Source organism: Bufo gargarizans, chromosome 6 (genome assembly GCF_014858855.1).
Source record: "Bufo gargarizans isolate SCDJY-AF-19 chromosome 6, ASM1485885v1, whole genome shotgun sequence".
Taxonomy (NCBI): Eukaryota; Metazoa; Chordata; class Amphibia; order Anura; family Bufonidae; genus Bufo; species Bufo gargarizans.
This window is the reverse complement of record NC_058085.1, coordinates 213,927,852-213,947,601: the sequence shown is the minus strand read 5'-3', so window position 1 is coordinate 213,947,601 and position 19,750 is coordinate 213,927,852. Positions and strand designations below refer to the sequence as shown.

Below are 19,750 nucleotides of genomic sequence, written 5' to 3'. Positions count from 1 at the left end.
CAATCGGAAAGTGTTTAGTTTGTGGTCAGTAGCCTCTCCACAAGGTACACGATTGAGGCCTCTGTATATGATGATGGGAGATAAGGGATCATTTGTTAAAACGACACCATTGGTTTCCTGGGAAAGAGATTTGGGGGTGGAGTTCACGGTTGAGCAGTGGTCTATGGCCTTCACTTGTATAAATAAAAATATTAGATGTGCTCTACATTTTGAATCCTTGATGAAGACCATGCAAAGGTGGTACTATACACCGGATCCCCTGTGTCATATATTTTCCGACCTTTCATACCTATGCTGGCGGGGATGCGGCGAAAGGGGTACATTGTGCCACATCTTATGGTCCTGCCCGAGGTTGCGAGATATTTGGAAGGCTATATTTTGTCTGGCCTCGGATCTACTGGGCTTCCAGCTCCCGCCATCTCCCGCATTGGCCCTTTTATGGATTGATTTGGTTCGGATACCATGTGAGGGGAGGGTCGTACTGGGTCATCTTTTCCTTTCAACCAAACTGGCCATAGTTAAAAATTGGAAATCGAGGGATGTTCCGTGCCTAACAGAGATCATCCGTAGGCTAAATTCTACTTATATATATGAGCGTGCGCTGGCGGGAGCTGGAGAAGCGGCCGTGAGGTTTGAGAGGGAATGGGGTGTATGGAGAGTCTCTCCACTGTTGATCCCCTGTGATATATAAAGGTATACCTATATAAAATCATACCTGCGTTAAAACTGCCTAGTAATATGAAATAGGAAATGTCCCTATGGCACCCGTCGAATAAAAGAGACCAAACCAAACAGTCTACTAATCCAGCAGAAGCTGGAGAAAAACTCAAGAGAAAAAGTAATCTAAGAGAAAGGAGACTGCATGGCTCAAGCACCAGGAAGAGATTCCAAAGAGTAGTGGAGTGACAGCAGAGGATCCAAATGGTCAAGCCCACAGGGAAAATAAGCCGCCCACCAGGAGAGAAAATCAAAGCCAAATTCCTTAGGCAAGTTCTGTGGAAGAAGAAAAATACAATTAGAAAGAAAAAATAATTCAGGAGCAAGAAAATCTTCCATGCTTTTGCAAAGGGAAAAAAACTGGGTCCTGCAGACAAAAATGCCTGATCAACTGCAGGCTATTAACAAGAGTCGCGAAAAAAACATGTACTATGTACTAACCATGTACTAATGTATGTGAGTTCAACAGGAAAAAGGCCTAGTTTAAAAAAAAAAAAACACATTAGGACTGGGCATACATTGAATAAAAAAAAAGGTTCTCTACCCCAAAAAAACATTAAAAAAAAACTTAGACTATGTATACCTTTAGAGGCAAATTTAATGATAACATTTTACTTTTGGGATAAAAATCTTTTTTCAATTGATATAAATATTAAGCCATTCTGTCACAAAGGGTTTCTACCACTTGCTGTGGACACATTTCGTTTTCAGACACTAGCTATCCGCTAGTGTCTGATGTACCATACAAGCCAAGTATTATATTCCTCCGTTCTGCCGTTTTCTTTAAAAAAGCACTTTTATATTTATGCAAATGAGCCTCTAGGTTCTATGCAGTTTTTTTTTTCAGCACCTAGAGGCTCCGTCTACCTTCATAAACTGCCGCCCAGCTCCTCGCTCCAGCACGCCCATCTAGTGAAATCGATCCTCCCCCTGCTTCTGGCGTCCGAAATCTCGCGCCTGCGCCGTTCGTCTCTGCATTCGGCGCAGGCTCAGTCAATGTCTGACCGCTCATTACATTGTCTAGTGTAAACCCATTGATTACATTTCACTGCATGTAGCTATCTATTGTTCATCGCTTTAATTTAAAGGGGTTATGCAAGCTTTATTCCAAAAACAATATCGGATATTTCAATTAATCTATTCACTGTAGTAAATGGGGTTGAGCTGTAATACCACACACAACTTGTAGACAAGCGTGGTGCTAATTTTTGAATATTTTTTTATTTTTTCTAGAGAACCCTTTTTAATGTTTGTTTTGTTTGTTTTTGTTTTTTCTGCGTTTCCGCACATGTGCTTGGACTTGCATGTTAATATGGTCTATTATCCACCTAATGAGGTGAAAAGGAGTTTGTGCTGTTATGGGAAACCTCTAAGAATTTTAGTGTAATAACTGTTATTTCACACTTTCACTATTAAAAGCAGGATTTGCATCAAAGAGCTCAGTCTAAGGCCACATGCACACGACCGTGCTGTTTTTTGCAGTCCGCAAACAGTGGATCCACAAAAAACGGAAGCCGCCCGTGTGCCTTCCTCAATTTACGTAACGGGCAGCCAATTGTAGACAAGCCTATTCTTGTCCGCAAAACAGACAAGATTAGGACATGCTATATTATTTTTTGCTGGGCCATGGAACGGTGCAAAAACGGCGGTTCGGATGCGTACCAAAACAACGGTCGCCTGCATGAGGCATTATTTTGTTAATCCATGACCCATTAAAAAACTAATTCATTATGGCATATAAAACATTTATTTCTTTAAAAAAAAGCCTGAATGAATAAATTCATTGGTAATGGAAAAGAGTCAAATCAGACAGTCGAGATGAGCGAACTTCATGTTTTGAAGTTTGGGTGTAGCCTGAATTCCATTATGGAATTCCGTTATGTTCCGTGGTAGACCCAAATGCTGAAACCAGACTTCAATCTCCTTTTAAATGTTGGGGTACACAAGCAATTTTAGTTACTTTTTTGGTACTTTAAAGGGAACCTGCCACGTTAAACATAGTGTTTGAGCTGCAGGCAGCATTTTATAGAGCAGGGAGCGCTGAGCAGATTAGTATTTAGTTTTTATGAAGAGATTCAGTAAAACTTTTATTTATTTATTTTATAAATTTTAATTCCTGTTTATTCTGGCCTATGAATTTAAGGAGGAACATACACAGTCAAGGATGACTGTGCATACACAGATAGCTGTCAATCACTGATAGGTCTACCTCATTGACTTCAAAGCCCAAAATGAGCAGGAATGTAAATGTATAAATGACAGGTTCCCTTTAAGCAATTTGCCTGAAGCTTTTGGAAGTTATAAAGACTACTCTTCTTAGCCTTCAAGAATAGTATGACTTCTAGTCTACTGTGAGTAATTTGGAACAAACAAATTAAGTGTTTAAGTATTGTTTTTTATTTCATAGGTTAAAACTGCATACAAATGTGCCTGTGTTTTGCGTGACACCATAAATCCTTATCTCTTGAGACGTATGAAGGCAGATGTGAAGATGAGCTTGTCTCTTCCTGACAAGAATGAGCAGGTGACCATCAGGGATCTAAAATTACCACTTTACAAAGCTTTGGTGCTGCCTCATCTGGAATATGCGGTTCAGTTCTGGGCACCAGTCCATAGAAAGGACGCTTTTGAACTGGAAAAAGTACAAAGGAGAACAACTAAACTGATAAGGGGCATGGAGGGTCTTAGTTATGAGGAAAGATTAAAATAATTTAAAATAAGAGGTTAGATGAACTCTTAAAAGTAAATGACGTTAAGGGCTCATTCAGCCAGCCGTTTGTGTTTTGCAGTCGGCAAATTGCGGATCCGCAAAACACAGATACCCGCCGTGTGCGTTCCGCAATTTGTAGACCGCACATGGCCTCCACACTCATAGAAAATGCCTATTCTAGTCAGCAATTGCGGACAAGAATAGGACATGCAGTATTCTTTTTGCGGGGCTGCGGAACGGTATGTGGAAAATTGCAGAAAGGGTGCGAACCCGTTCATACAGCTTTGTGAATGGGCCCTTATGCTTATGAAAATGTGTAGAAACTTGTTTCATTCCCCTTTTTCTAAAATTCCTGTCCCCACCTACCCCTTGGTTAAACTTGATTGGCTTGTGTCTTTCTTTTTTTCAACCGTATTACTATGTAGCTATCATTCTCAGTTTGCTATGATTTTTACATGACATTGTAGAGCTCTGTGTTATTAGTTACTTTGGTGCTTTCAGGTTCTCTTTTGCAGACTGACAAATGAGCAGACACAGGTTTACCAGACCTTCATAGACTCCAAAGAAGTGTATGGGATACTGAATGGTGACATGCAGGTAGGTAGTCATATACTTGTATACAATTCTCTACTTTATTGCAGGTAACAAAGATCTTTGGACAGTAATACAGATATGTTATAATATCCATATTATAATAGCTTCTTCTTTTTTCTTATGTTAAGCTAAAGGTCATCATGTTGGATCGCTATTTGTTTCCCACAGGTGTTTCCTGGTCTGATTGCCTTGAGAAAAATCTGCAATCACCCAGATTTGTTCACAGGTGGAACTAAAATTCTTAAAGGGACCAAAGAGGATCTAGAAGAAGAACAGCAGTTTGGTTACTGGAAGCGGTCAGGAAAAATGATAGTAGTAGAGTCACTTCTGAAGATCTGGCATCGCCAAGGACATAGAGTTCTTCTTTTCACTCAGTCACGACAGGTTAGGAGTTACACTAAACAGTTACATTGCCAGTTGTGTTTTTATCTATGGTTACATGTACAGCATGGGATTTAATGGCATCTTATTGATTGTCAATACCATTACAGGGGTGTGGAAATAAAAATAAAAAACTACTCGTCGAAGGACTAAAGCGGGGGCTCGATCTACTTGTCCCTCATGACAATCTACTTGTCCTGATACAAAAAATAATTTTAAATCAAAACCATATTTCAATCCACCACCACGCTTCCTCATGCAGGGTGGTGGCTAGCTTGCGTTCCAGTCTTTGTGGTGTGAAATGACTCTAAGTTTAGTCCTAGTTCACACCAGATGATTCTGTCCAGAATGCACTACATCGCGGCCGGCTCACTATGTTGTGGGGCAGGAGGGGGCGTGACGATCCATTGAAGTGAATGGCACCGTAGCCAGAGCCGCAGGCGATCGTATGTACGTAATTGCAAGGCACAATTGTGCCTGAGATACGGTCAAAATGCTGCTTGCAGCATTTTGTTTGGACTGGACCGCAGGCATAATGTGACTTGCGATCCTGTGGAGCCGACCACATTGCAGCCGTTAGGCATGGTTATGGTGCCAATCACTTCAACAGACCACCAACGCCCCCTCCTGCACCACAATATAGTTAGCCGGCCGTGGTGCAGTGCATTCTGGACACAGCATTAGTTGAGTGCACACTCTTGCTCTTACTACCCTTACCTCTAGGTGGTTTAGGCAAATTAGCTGATGTGGCATGGAAAGGATGCCCCTCACCTTCCCAGTTTGACAACACCTGCTGAAAGGGGGTCCTCTGAGGGATGCTGGCAGAGTAGAGAGTTCTATCAATGCCCCTGGCTCTGTAACAGCTCTGTCACTGCTCCTCCCCCACGAGCCGGAGACGTGACAGAACCTTTCATTGCTCCACCCCTCCAGCTCTGTAATTTCTTCTTCCCCACGCTGTCGCTACACCAGAAAAACTCCGATCCGATGTTATATTCTAAACCCGAGGTGTTCCCATGGTGATGGGGACGCACCTCCGACAAGGCGCTCAGCGGCACCTGAGGGGTTAATTGCGCGGACGGCAGCTCCCTGTGAGAGGTATTTAAAATCATTGGTGGGCAGTTCATTCCCGGCACCCGACCACTGACAGGGAGCTGCCATCCGTGCAATTAACACCTCAGGTGCTGCGGATGGCAGCGCCCTGTCAGAGGTGCGTATGAGAACACCTCTGGTTTAGAATATACTATCGGATCGGCGTTTTGGTATAGTTTAACTTCAAGTGTCCCCATCGCCATGGGAACGCCTCTCCATGCCCAGCTCGTCGCCGATCCACTGCTCCGGTAAACAAAGCCATCTCAGCCCTGTTAATTGCCCGCAGCAGGGCTAAGCTACTGAACAAACTACCTGCCTGGCGCCCAGAACTACATGTTTGGCGTTGGGCAATACGATTTCCACACTCCTGCATTAGTTTTAATCTATAATTCATTATTTTATTTTATTTTAAACTGTAATTTACTGAATTAACTGTAAATTGGCGATATAAAAATGCTTTTCTTTCATGCTTTTCTGCTTTTCTTCATGCACAGTGTACTCTTGTTAATAGTACATTTGGTTAAATAAATATTTGGCAAAACATCCTGCACGATATGATAGTTAATATGCGGATGTGCATGGCTACATTTATAAAGTTACAGAAAATAATGCACTATAGTAATAGATGCAAGCATAACATATGGACTAAGCCCTCACTCTAATTATGGTCTGAGCTCCTGAACATAATTGCATAACGTAGGGATGCACGATATGGGAATTTTGTGCGATTGCAATAACGATATGATAACGATTGTGATAACGATATGCGATGCAATATTTTAAGGGTATTGTGCTAGAGGTCTATTTGCACTGTTATGGAGGGGATCTGTGGATGATGCACGGTTATGGAGGGGATCTGTGGATGATGCACGGTTATGGAGGGGATCTGTGGATGATGCACGGTTATGGAGGGGATCTGTGGATGATGCACGGTTATGGAGGGGATCTGTGGATGATGCACGGTTATGGAGGGGATCTGTGGATGATGCACGGTTATGGAGGGGATCTGTGGATGATGCACGGTTATGGAGGGGATCTGTGGATGATGCACGGTTATGGAGGGGATCTGTGGATGATGCACGGTTATGGAGGGGATCTGTGGATGATGCACGGTTATGGAGGGGGTCTGTGGATGATGCACGGTCATGGAGGGGGTCTGTGGATGATGCACGGTTATGGAGAGGATCTGTGGATGATGCACAGTTATGGGGGATGTGTGCTATGAGACATAGGGCCATGAGGGGGGCCAGCATAATATTCACAATAGTATAGTATGATGGGAATTTGGTATCTCACATTACTGTAGGGGAAAGCTTGGGATCACCAGTCAGTATTGTTTACTGTAAGTACAGTGACTGAGTCACACCACACAAAAACAAAAGTTTTAGATTTTTGAAAAACTGACTTTTCTAAAATTAGATTAGTGGTATACGAGTCCCTATCAGATTGGAACAGTTTCAATGGAGTCCAGGAGAAATGGGACAACTAAAAAGTTGCACTATTGAAGGCAACAGATAATTCCATTAGGCTTGTCAGTAAAAGCAAAAAAAAAGGAAGGGACCACTGTGGTACTCAGCAGAAGTTGCCAAAATCATTAAAAACAAAAAGATAGCATTTAGTAATTATAAATAAATAAGAGGATGACAGGCAAATTTATAAGATTAGGCAGAGAGAGGCCAAATAAGTTTTATAAGAGCTTCTAAAGCACAGGCAGAAGTGAAATTAGCTCAGTCAGTGAAAAAAGGCGATAAGGCATTCTTCAGATACATAAATGAAAAAAGGAAACTAAAACAAGGAATTACGAAATTAAAAACAAAAGAAGGAAGGTATATGGAAGAAGATAAAGATCTAGCTGACTGCCTCAATGAATACTTCTGTTCAGTTTTTACGAAGGAAATGAAGGAAAAGGAATTAAGTTAGGGAGGAAGACTAATAAATCTTTTGATGCATGTCTTTACAGAGGAAGAGGTTTTAAGTCAGCTGTCTAAAATTGTTACAAATAAGTCACAGGGGCCTGATGGGATACACCCAAAGTTATTAAAAGAGCTTAGCGGTGAACTAGCAAAACCATTAACAACAGATTTATTTAACCAATCACTGGTAACAGGAGTCATCCCAGAAGATTGGAAATTAGCAAATGTTGTGCCCATTCACAAGAAAGGTAGTAGGGAGGAATCGGGCAACTATAAGCCAGTAAGCCTGACATCAATAGTGGGAAAATTAATGGAAACCATACTTGAGAGGATCGTGGAACATCTAAAATCCCATGGATTGAAAGATGAAAAACAGCATGGGTTTACTTCAGGGAGATCATGTCAAACTAATCTTATTGATTCTTTTGATTGGGTGACTAAAATAATAGATGGCAGAGGTGCAGGTGTCTACTGCACCTCTGCCATTTATTATTTTAGTCACCCAATCAAAAAAATCAATAAGATTAGTTTGACATGATCTCCCTGAAGTAAACCCATGCTGTTTTTATCTAGACTTTAGTAAGGCTTTTGATACTGTCCCACATAGAAGGCTTATCAATAAATTGCAGTCTTTGTGCTTGGATTGTTGAATGGATTAGGCAATGGCTGAGGGACAGACAAATTACGAAATTGCAGAAGGCCTCGATGGTAAGGTGTGTCTTTTTGCTGATGACAAAGATTTGTAACAGGGTTGATGTTCCTGGAGGGACACACCAAATGGAAAAGAATTTAGGAAAACTAGAGGAATGGTCAAAAATCTGGCAACTAATATTTTATGTTGATAAGTGCAAGATAATGCACCTGTGGCATAAAAAACCCAAGAGCAGAATATAAAATCAGTGATACAGTCCTAACCTCAGTATCTGAGGAAAGGGATTTAGGGGTCATTATTTCAGAAGACTTAAAGGTAGGCAGACGATGTCATAGAGCATCAGGAAATTCTAGCAGAATGCTTGGGTGTATAGGGAGAGGGATTACCAGTAGAAAGAAGGAGGTGCTCATGCCGCTCTACAGAGCACTAGTGCGACCTCATTTGGAGTATTGTGCTCAGTACTGGAGACCATATCTTCAGAAGGATATTGATACTTTGGAGAGAGTTCAGAGAAGAGCTACTAAACTAGTACATGGATTGCAGGATAAAACTTACCAGGAAAGATTAATGGACCATAACATGTATAGCTTGGAAGAAAGACGAGACCGAGGGGATATGATAGACACTTTTAAATACATAAAGGGAATAAACAAGGTAAAAGAGGAGAGAATATTTAAAAAAAAGAAAAACTGCTACAAGAGGCCATTTTTATATTAGAGGGGCAAAGGTTTAAAAGTAATATCGGGAAGTATTACTTTACTAAGAGAGTAGTGGATGCATGGAATAGCCTTCCTGCAGAAGTGGTACCTGCAAATAAGGTGAAGGAGTTTAAGCATGCATGGGATAGGCATAAGGCCATCCTTTATCTAAGATATGGCCAGGGGCTATTCATAGTATTAAGTATATTGAGCAGACTAGAGGGGCCAAATGGTTCTTATCTGCCGACACATTCTATGTTTCTATATTTGTGAATGACACACATATAGCATTTCTCGCACATTCCATTGGGGGACACAGACCATTGGTATAGCCTAGGTCATTACTAGGAGGAGACACTATGCAAATACAAAAAGAAAGCTCCTCCTCCCTGGGCTATACCCCCCATGTTCCACCGGAAGGACCCCAGTTCTTGCTTAGTGTCGGATAAGGAGGATGACATTCTTTCTACTCCCGTTTATTTTTTTCCGCAATTCTGCTTCCCTGGTCTTTTGGTGGAGCAAGCGCCGGGGTTGAATTGTGTCCCCGGCTACCTCCGACCGGGCTCTATCTGCAGCTACGGCGGCCTACCAGATTCAGGGTCATCTTTCTTCCCTCCTCCAGATCACTGCCACTCCTTGTGCCAGCTGACTGAGAGGTGACCTCCGCTGGTGTGGATTTGAGGGCGAAGACTACAGGGAGCAGATAAGTACACTGCTAGGGCCACTTGGTGGGGGGGTTTGAGGGGCGAGAGGATACCTGTCTGGGGCATTGCTACATGAGCGGCTACTGCAGCAGTGGTCCCGGCTTCCCTCGGTGGTGTCTACGGGGCGGTCCCACCTACCCTTCCGTCAGCTGCGTCTTCTTAAAGTCGTATTTCCCACGCGCACACAGGGTTTTGCGCCTTCTGACGCGATTTGTGGGCGGCGCTCTGTCTTCTGCTACTTCCGGCTCAGCGCTCTCGGCTGCTCCGGCTCCACTCTGTCCCGTTTGCGTGCTGCATGAATGGTAGGCGACCCTGGCCATTGCAGGATTACCGCCATCATGCCAAAACATGGGGCCTCACAAAAATCCAAGTCGGCCCCTTTGGCCCCTCTGGGACTATGTAAGGTTTGCTGCTTAGCACTTTCGGTCACACAGGATCCTGTGACTCTTGCCTTGCCTCTGGACAGGATCATCCTCTCCTCCCCCTCTCACTCAGCCCAGTCCTCCCTCCGCCCTGTTGGTGCCGGCGGAACCCGCTTGGGCCTCTGCTATTTCTAGGGCGGATGATGACTTAGCCCAAGTCTCTCGGGCCGCCATGGCCTTCATGGAGCGCATGGCGTCTACGGATTCTGCGGCTAACACCATACCGGTTCCCAGTGGTTCCCACAGAGGACGCTCAACCACTAAGAAGCAGCGTACACAGCAGCATCCTTCTTCGGATGATTCTGCTTCCCCTCCTCGCCTCGAGCCCAGTTCAGACACTTCCCCTCCACTATGGTGGCGGCGGTCCGGGATACATTTGATATCCAGGGGGATTGCTCTCCTTTCAACAGGTTTGGAGAGATCATATCCTTTGCCCAATTTCACACTTGGCCTCTACAGCGGGCGATTCTGTCCTTTTGGGACAGGGCGTCGCGCAGTCTGGCATCTCGAGTCAGTCTGCCTCCTCTGGTTCGGACCTCTTGTGGTGGCTGTCCCCCCAAAACTTGATCTCAGGGAGGTCCTTTCTTCCGATCTCCTGGACAGTCGTCACCACTGACGTCAGCCTCCTAGGTTGGGGTGGTGTTCTACAGACCCGGACGGTTCAGGGGCTTTGGTCGGTGGAGGAGGCCTGCCTACCGATCAACATGCTGGAGCTCAGAGCAATTTTCGTCTCCCTTTCTCACTGGACTCATCTCCTGGCAGGTCTCCAGGTAAGGGTCCAGTAGGACAATGCCACCTCCCTGTGGCTTACGTCAACCACCAGGGCGGGACCCGCAGCCGGACGGTGATGCAGGAGGCGGGGAGGATCCTCCAGTGGGCGGAGACTCATGTTCCAGTACTGTCGGCAGTGTGCATCCCGGGGATCGACAATTGGAAGGCGGACTTTCTCAGCCGCAACACGGTGGATCTAGGAGAGTGGTCCTTTTCGAGTACATCTGTCGCAGGTGGGGCCGCCAGGATATCGACCTAATGGTGTCCAGGCTCAACAACAAGGTTCCCACGTTTCTGTCCCGTGCTCGAGACTCGGAGGCGTACGGGGTGGGTGCGCTGGTGTCTCTGTGGCGAGGCTTCCCTCTCCTTTGTCTTTCCACCTCTGCTACCTAAGGTCCTTCGCAAGATCACGTTGGAAGGGATTCTGACCATTCTCATCGACCCCGATTGGCTGCGCCATGCCTGGTTCTCGGACGTCACTCGGATGCTGGCAGACGTGCCGTGGACTCTTCCTCTCAGGGAGGATCTACTGTCTCGAGGACCGCTCTGCCACCAGAATTTATGGTCGCTGCGTTTGACGGCGTCGCTGTTGAGACTGCCATCCTGAAGAAGAGAGGCTTCTCTGACTCTGTGGTGAAGACCATGATCAAGGCCAGAAAACCAGTTTCTTCCCGTATATACTATAGTACCTGGGAGGCCTTTCTTGCCTTTTGTGAGAAACTGGGCGTTTTTCCCCTTTGTTTCTCGGTTCCGGTGGTCCTCTCCTTTCTCCAGTCGGGTCTTGAGATGGGGATGTCGTTGAGCTCTCTGAAGGGTCAGGTCTCTGCTCTGGCCATTTTCTTTCAGAGATCCCTGGCTCTGCTCGGTCCAGTGAGGACCTTCCTACAAGGGGTGGCACATTCAGTCCCTCCATATGTTCCTCCCCTGCCCCCCTGGGACTTTGAATTTGGTTCCGTCTTCCCTCCAGGCTGCTCCCTTTGAACCTTTGAGGGAGGTTTCTTTGAATCTTCTCACCTGGAAGGTGGTCTTTTTGGTGGCGATCACCTCGATCAGGAGGGTATCGGAGCTGGCCGCGCTTTCCTGTAGGGAGCCCTTTTTGGTCTTCGATCAGGATAAGGCAGTGCTGCGCCTGGTTCTTTCATTTTTGCCCAAGGTGGTCTCCGCCTTCCACCTTAATGAAGATATAGTCCTGCCCTCTTTTTGTCCAGCTCTGGCGAACCGCAAGGAGCGCGCTCTCCATTCCCTGGACGTTGTCCGGGCTCTGCGTGTGTACCTGTCAGTTACTGCCTCTTTCCGCCGTTCGGATTCCCTTTTCGTGATTCCGGAAGGGCCTTGTAAAGGTCTGGCGGCTTCCAAGGTCTCGGTAGCCCGATGGATTCGGTTGGCTATTGCCGCGGCTTATCGTGGCAGGGTTCCCCCAGCTGGGGTTACCGCGCACTCCACCGGGGCCTCCTGGGCTAGGCGTAATCGTGCCTCGGCATCTCAACTTTGTAAGGCGGCCACCTGGTCTTCCTTGCATACCTTTACAAAGTTTTACCAGTTGCACTCTTTGGCATCGGCTGATGCTGTCCTTGAGCGCAAGGTATTGCAGGCGGTGGTTCCTGTTTGACCACTGGGCATTTTCTCCTGGAGGTGCTGGTTTTTTCCCACCCCATGGACTGCTCTAGGACGTCCCATGGTCTGTGTCCCCCAATGGAATGTGCGAGAAAAGGAGATTTTTTGTGAAACTCACCTGTAAAATCTTTTTCTCGTCTTTTCCATTTGGAGACACAGCTCCCTCCCATTCTTACCTGTTGTAGGAAGGGTTGGTTTAGTTCTTCGGGTCCTTAAGGTTTTCGGTCCGATAGCAGTATTCCATTGTTCTGGTCTCTATGGCTTTGGTCTCCTTATCCTACTGCTTTCTGGGGTCCTCCTGGTGGAACATGGGGTATAGCCCATGGAGGAGGAGCTTTCTTTTTTTTATTTGCATAGTGTCTCCTCTTAGTAATGACCTAGGCTATACCCATGGTCTGTGTCCCCCAATGGAAAAGACGAGAAAAAGATTTTACAGGTGAGTTTCACAAAAAAAACCTCCTTATTATGCTAGTCCCCCTCATGGCCCTGTGTGTCATAGCATTACTTTATTAACCACTTTACGTCCGCCCATAGGATATAAACGTCCTTTCAGAAACAGCAGCTGCACGCTAATCGTGTCAGTGACAGCAGGGCAACCCAGAGATAAGGCAGGGACAGTTCCCAGGTGTCCCTGCCTTCCGGATCGCTGCAGACACAGCGCTCACCGAGCGCTTCCTGTTCCGGCCCGGCGGTCATGTGACCGCCGGGACCGGAGAGTGCAGGAGCTGTGTGAGGTCTTTCAGAGACCTCGATCAGGCCTGCTCTGAGGCTGTACAGCGCAGTATTGCGCTGTACAGCCTCTCTGGGGGGTGCATTTCTTCTGTAACTGGGGCTACTATGTCAGCCCCAGTTACAGGAGAAATCAACAGTGAAAAAAGAAAAAGTGAAGCAAATGTCCCCCAGAGGTCTTGTATGACCTTATGGGGGACGAAAAGTGTAAAAAAAAAATAAAGGGTTGAAAAAATAAAAAAAAGTTTCACATTGAAAAAAAAAAGGTCCCCAAGTAAGGAATAAAAAAAAAATGGAAAAAATTTAATAAAATAGACATATTTGGTATTGCCGTGTCCGTAAAAACCAGCTCTATAAAAATATCACATGACCTAACCCCTCGGGTGAACACCGTAAAAAAAAAAAAAAAAGGGTCAAAACAAGCAATTTTTGTCACCTTGCATCACAAAAGGTGCAACACCAAGTGATCAAAAACGCGTATGTTCCACAAAATGGTACCAATAAAACCGTCACCTCATCCTGCAAAAAATGAGCCCCATCATAAGAAAATCTCTCAAAAAATAAAAAAACTATAGCTCTTAGGACATGGAGACACTAAAACATAATTTTTTGGTTTCAAAAATGCTATTATTGTGTAAAACTTTAATAAATGAGAAAAAGTATCCACATTAGGTATCGCCACGTCCGTAACAATCTGCCCTATAAAGATGTCACTTGACTGAACCCCTCAGGTGAACGCTGTAAAAATAAATAAATAGAAACTGTGCTAAAACAACCAATTTTTTGGTCACCTTGCCCCATAAAGTGTTATAATGAATGATCAAAAAATCATATGTACCCAAAAATAGTACTAATAAAACTGGCACCTTATCCCCTAGTTTCCAAAATGGGGTCACTTCTTGGGAGTTTCTACTGTAAGGGTGCATCAGGGGGCTTCAAATGGGACATGGCATCTAAAAACCATGTGGAGTTCCTTTTCTTCTGCTCCCTGCCGTGTGCCCATACAGCAGTTTATGACCACATGTGGGGTGTTTCTGTAAACCACAGAATTTGTTTGGCTGTTAACCATCGATGTGTTAAAGAAAAAATTGGATTAAAATTGAAAATCTGCCAAAAAAGTGAAATTTTAAAATTTGATCTCCATTTTCCTTTAATTCTTGTGGAACGCATAAAGGGTTAACAAAGTTTGTAAAATCGGTTTTGAATACCTTGAGGGGTGTAGTTTCTACAATGGGGTCATTTATGGGGGTATCCACTATGTAAGCCCCACAAAGTGACTTCAGACTTGAACTGGTCCTTTATAAAGTGGGTTTTTGCAATTTTCTTAAAAATTTTAAGAATTTCTTCTAAACTTCTAAGCCTTCTAACGTCCTAAAAAAATAAAATGACATTTCCAAAATGATGCCAACATAAAGTAGACATATGGGGAATGTTAAGTAATAAATATTTTATGAGGTATCACTTTCTGTTTTAAAAGCAGAGAAATTGAAATTTAGAAAATTGCGAATTTTTACAATTTTGGGGTAAATTTGGGATTTTTTCATAAATAAAGGTGAAATATTTTGACTCAAATTTATGACTATCATGAAGTACAATGTGTCACGAGAAAACAATCTCTGAATGACTTGGATAAATAAAGGCGTTCTAAAGTTATTACCACATAAAGTGAGATATGTCAGTTTTGCAAAATTAGGCCTGGTCAGGAAGGGGGCAAATGGCCCAGATGGGAAGTGGTTAATGTCTCCTCATGTGTCCTAAACTGCGCACACAACTGTCTTTGTATGAAAAGTCTTTCTTTACTGCTGAAACAATCGCTCTCCTATTGAAACTCCCATTGATAAAATCACCAGCCTCTGTACTCACTATGAATGCACTGCAGCGAGCGGTCCGGCCGGCACATGACTAACATCACTCAGTCAGTCACGCTCCTCCCACTTCATTAATAAAGCAGGAGCGCAATAGGAGTTTCAATAGGAGAGCGATTGTTTCAGCAGTAAAGAAAGACTTTACATACAAAAACGGTTATGTGCGCGGAGCCCGCCGCGACTTCCCTCCAGCCCCTCCCCGCACTGTAACTGATGTATCGTCGGCCGCAGCATAGCGGCCAGCGATACATCAGTGTCGGACACGTAAAAAGTCGACCATCGTTTTATGAGACGCAAAGTGTGTCTTTATAAAGCAAATCGCAGCATTTTTGGGTCTGCCATATCGCAATCGGCGATTATTGCGATACGATTGCTTTGGCGATATATATCGTGCAGGCCTAGCATAACGGCATGGGTAGGATTTAGTGTAGGACCTGCCTGAACTGAGACTACCTTGGCGCTGGGTAGGTGAGCACAGATGTGTTTTGATAAAAATGTATTGGCTATGGCCACTTTCACACGGGCGAGTATTCCGCACGGATGCAATGCGTGATGTGAACGCATTGCACCTGCACTCAATACCGACCCATTCATTTCTATGGGGCTGTTCACATGAGCAGTGATTTTCACACATCACTTATGCATTGTGTGACAATCGCAGCATGCTCCTCTTTGTGCGTTGCGGTGCGATAATCCATGCAACGCAGGCCCCATAGAAGTGAATGGGGTTGCGTGAAAATCGCAAGGGAAAATAATAGCATTCTGAATACAGAATGCATAGTAAAATAGCGCTGGAGGGGTTAAAAATTTTTTTTTTTATTTAACTCACCATAGTCCACTTGTTTGCGTAGCCCGGCATCTCCTTCTGTCTCCTTTGCTGTACAGGACCTGGGGTGAGTATTAATTACATGAACAGGACCTGTGATGACGTCACTCCGGTCATCACCTGTTCCATCACATGATCTTTTACCATGGTGATGGATCATGTGATGACCGGAGTGATGTCATCACAGGTCCTGTTCATGTAATTAATGCTCACCCCAGGTCCTGTTCAGCCAAGGAGACAGAAGGAGATGCCGGGCAACGCGAACAAGTGGACTAAGGTGAGTAAAATCATTTTTTATTATTTTTTTAACCCCTCCAGCGCTATTTGACTATGCATTCTGTATTCAGAATGCTATTATTTTCCCTTATAACCATGTTATAAGGGAAAAAAATACAATCTACAGAACACCGATCCCAGGCCCGAACTTCTGTGAAGAAGTTTGCGTTTGGGTACCAAACATGCGTGATTTTTCTCACGCTAGTGCAAAACGCATGACAATGTTTTGCACTCGCGCTGACAAATCGCGGGTGTTCCCGCAACGCACCTGCACATTTTCCTGCAACACCTGTGTGGAAGGGGCCTAAGAGTCTCAGATTTTATCATTAGAGTGAGGGCTTAGTGTACTTTCACACTAGCGTTTTTGTTTTCTGGTATTGAGTTCCATCACAGGAGCTCAATACCGGATAAAAACTGATCAGTTTTATCCTAATGCATTCTGAATGGAGAGCAATTCCGTTCAGGATGCAGCAGTTCTTGGACTTAGAAAATACTGCAGCATTAATTTACATTGAAGTGTATTAGTGCCGGATACGGCATTAAGTGTTCTGGCAAAACGAACTCGGCTTTCCGATGTGCGCATGCGCAGACCTTTCAGAATGCAAAAAATAAATAAAAATACCGGATCCATTTTTCCGGATGACATTCAATCCAAATCAGTCTGACAAATGCCATCAGTTTGCGTCTGGATTGCCAGATCCGGCCGGCAGTTCCGGCGACAGATCTGCCTACCGGAATCCTCTGCCTCAAGTGTGAAAGTACCCTTAGTCCATATGTTATGCCTTCATCTATTACTATAGTGCATTATTTTCTGTGACTTTATAAATGTAGCCATGCACATCCACATATTAACTATCATATCGTGCAGGATGTTTTGCATCTTTTTTTTTTTCTGTGATTTGTTTAAATTGTCTTGAAGGAATGGCACTTTCGGGTGTGAATGCGCTCTTACTCTAGGAGTAGCATTCATGTGCACTTTTGCCCCACCTATCTGAGAGGCGACCTTGATTAAGGTGGTACAGATAGGTGTGCGTGCTCCTCCTCTCATTGGTTGCTGATGCACACAGAGGTAACTAGGAGCAACACACTATATATGCAGGGTCTGTGCTCATGAACAGAATTGCATAATGGCATATGTAGGTTTAGCGTAGGACCTGCCTGTACTGAGACCACCTAGGCGCTGGGTAGGTGGGCACACATGTGTTTTGATCAAAATGTATTGGCTAAGAGTCTGAGATTTTATCATTAGAGTGAGGGCCTAGTCGATATGTTATGCCTGTAGTGCATTGTTTTCTGTGACTGAATAAATATTTTGCCTGTTATGTAAGCAGTGCCTTTTCAAGTATAGGGTTGAATTTACAAATTCTGAATAAAGTCAACAGCAGCAGCTCTAAGCATTTGTCTCATTGTGTGTAAATTTTTATTTGTTAGCTAAGGCTACTTTCACACACTCGTTTTGTGCGGATCCGTTCAGATAATACAACCGCCTGCATCCGTTCAGAACGGATCCGTTTGTATTATCTTTAACATAGCCAAGACGGATCTGTCTTGAACACTATTGAAAGTCAGTGGAAGACGGATCTGTGTCAGTGGCTCAGTTTCATCAGGACAACACCAAAACGCTGCTTGCACTGATGCATTCCGTTGCGGATCCTTTTTCTATTCAGAATGCATTAGAATGCAAACTGATCCGTTTTGGACCGCTTGTGACAGCCCTGAACGCATCTCACAAACGGAAAGCCAAAACGCCAGTGTGAAAGTAGCCTAAAGTAAAATTAAATTTGTACCTTGTTAGCCGTAAATAGAAGATGTCTGAGGAGGCGGCTCTCCAAAGCTTTAAATTGTGTCATCATATTTTTAGTTAGCACTGCAGCAGTGCTGTGCTAGAGGATTGGTGGGTGGTGGGGCCCAGTGCCTGGGTGGCACTGTCTGGCAGCAGGGGTGCTGTTTGGGTCCCACCACCTGCTGTGGAGTACTTCTCCTGACGTCGGTGGTCGTCACGTGGTGCCGCACCAAATTAGCGTAGGTTCACACTCCAGGAAGCAAGCTTGTTGTGGTGAGTGGGCTTGTGCAGTTTCAAAATGTATATGAATGCCTCATGCACAGTATGTAGCTTAGGGGCTGTATACTATTTTTCCCCTCACCCATGACGGCACCCCATGCGACCAGGGACCTCCCATCCGGGACAGGAAACCTGAGAAGATAAAAGGTTCACACCCCCACCAATCACCAGTTCAGGTTTCCTGTCCTCCGGATAGGAAGTCCCTGGGAAGCTTCACGTCGGTTCTCACCTGCAGCTGGGGGGAGGCCCAGGTTCTTATCCGGTGGGTGGCCTCCCCCAGGTGGCGTTAGGCTCTCCGGGTCTGCTGCCTATAGTCTGGGCTTCTCCCCCACATCCCGGCTGTGGCCGTGTTCAGGCGGCTTCCCTCCTTACTCCCGGGTTGCCCGTCTTCCTGTCGGCGTCGGAGGGGGCGTCTGCGCATGCAAAGGGGGGGGGGGCTTGACCCGGAAGTCGGGTTAAGCGCCGATGTGTGCCCTGGCGCGTCCTTTAAAATATAAATGGGGCAGAGGGGGGGAACCCAGCCGGCTGATGTGGCACACAGTGTGGTTCTGAAGAGGCTCTTGGTTTCCAGCAAAGATGTCAGAGCCTGCAGACGGACGCGCCGAACCCCTGGAACCCTCAAGGCCCGCGAGTCCGGTACCAGTCCTGAGGAGTGGGGGCTAAAAGAAAAGGATCTTTGGTGAGATGTATCTTTTTCTTACTAATGGGGTGTTATCTGCTTGATTTGTGTAGGTGGCAAAGACCCCCAAAAAAGCGGCCTCTAAGACAAAGCATAAGGAGTGTGCAGGATGTAAGGCCCCCCTAGCTTCCTCTTATTCTAAGCCGTTATGCACCCCATGTATCGATAAATTGGTGGTGGAGGAATCCCAGAGCCTTTCTAAGAATATGTGATCTTTAATAAGATCTGAGGTGAAAGCCTCCTTAAAATCCTTGAGTAAAAATCACCCGCGGTCTCCGGAAAAATCTCCGGATATTAGGGATTCGGATATAGACCATTCTGACGTGGAGGAAAGAGAAGCAGGCCAGTTACTCTCTAATGATGCTACTTCGTCAGCAGAGGAAGAAACAGGGGGTTCCTATTTCTCTCCCGAAGATACCCAAAACCTCCTTAAAGCAGTCAGAGCAACTATGCAGTTAGAAGAGGTGAAACAGGCTAAGTCGACAGCAGATATTGCCTTTCAGGAGTTAGGTCCCAGAAAGCAGAGGGTTTTCACCATTCACGAGAATGTTCAGGCATTAATTAAAAAGGAGTGGAAGAATCCTGATAGGAAGTTTTTTATTCCAAGCTCCGTTAAAAGGAAATATCCCTTTGATGAGAAAGTAGCAGCCTGTTGGGACAAGGCCCCTACTGTTGACGCTCCGGTGGCGAAGATTGCCAAGAAGTCTGCTCTACCGTTTGATGATCTGGGTAGCCCGTCTGATCCTCTGGATAAAAAAGCGGACTTTTATTTAAAGAAGGCCTGGGAATCATCCTCTACCTGCTTGAGACCGGCGGTTGCAGCGTCATGGGTCTCTAGGTCACTGCATATCTGGCTGGAACAGTTAGAACAGCATCTCAGTGAGAAGAAGCCAAGAGAAGAGGTTTTGGCCTCCCTTCCCACCTTTTTTAAGGCCGTTGATTTTTTTAGCCGATGCCTCCACGGATATAGTTAGGTTCTCAGCCAGATCATCCGCCATGTCCAATGCGGCTAGAAGAGCTATTTGGCTGAAGTCCTGGAAAGCTGATC

At 45.1% G+C, this 19,750-nt stretch overlaps 1 protein-coding gene across 4 annotated transcripts in view; it reads left to right on the top strand.

Moving 5' to 3' along the window:
• Positions 1–19,750, top strand: part of ERCC6 (ERCC excision repair 6, chromatin remodeling factor) — a 241,077-nt gene that overhangs the window by 136,833 nt on the left and 84,494 nt on the right. For all 4 annotated transcript variants that reach the window (XR_006390375.1, XM_044297289.1, XM_044297290.1 and 1 more), the window contains 3 exons: positions 3,125–3,241; positions 3,929–4,024; positions 4,190–4,405. Coding sequence is in view for 3 of the 4 variants with exons in the window: in XM_044297289.1 (XP_044153224.1) it covers positions 3,125–3,241; positions 3,929–4,024; positions 4,190–4,405 (429 nt within the window). In the remaining variant the exon portion in view is untranslated. The remainder of the gene's footprint in view (positions 1–3,124; positions 3,242–3,928; positions 4,025–4,189; positions 4,406–19,750) is intronic.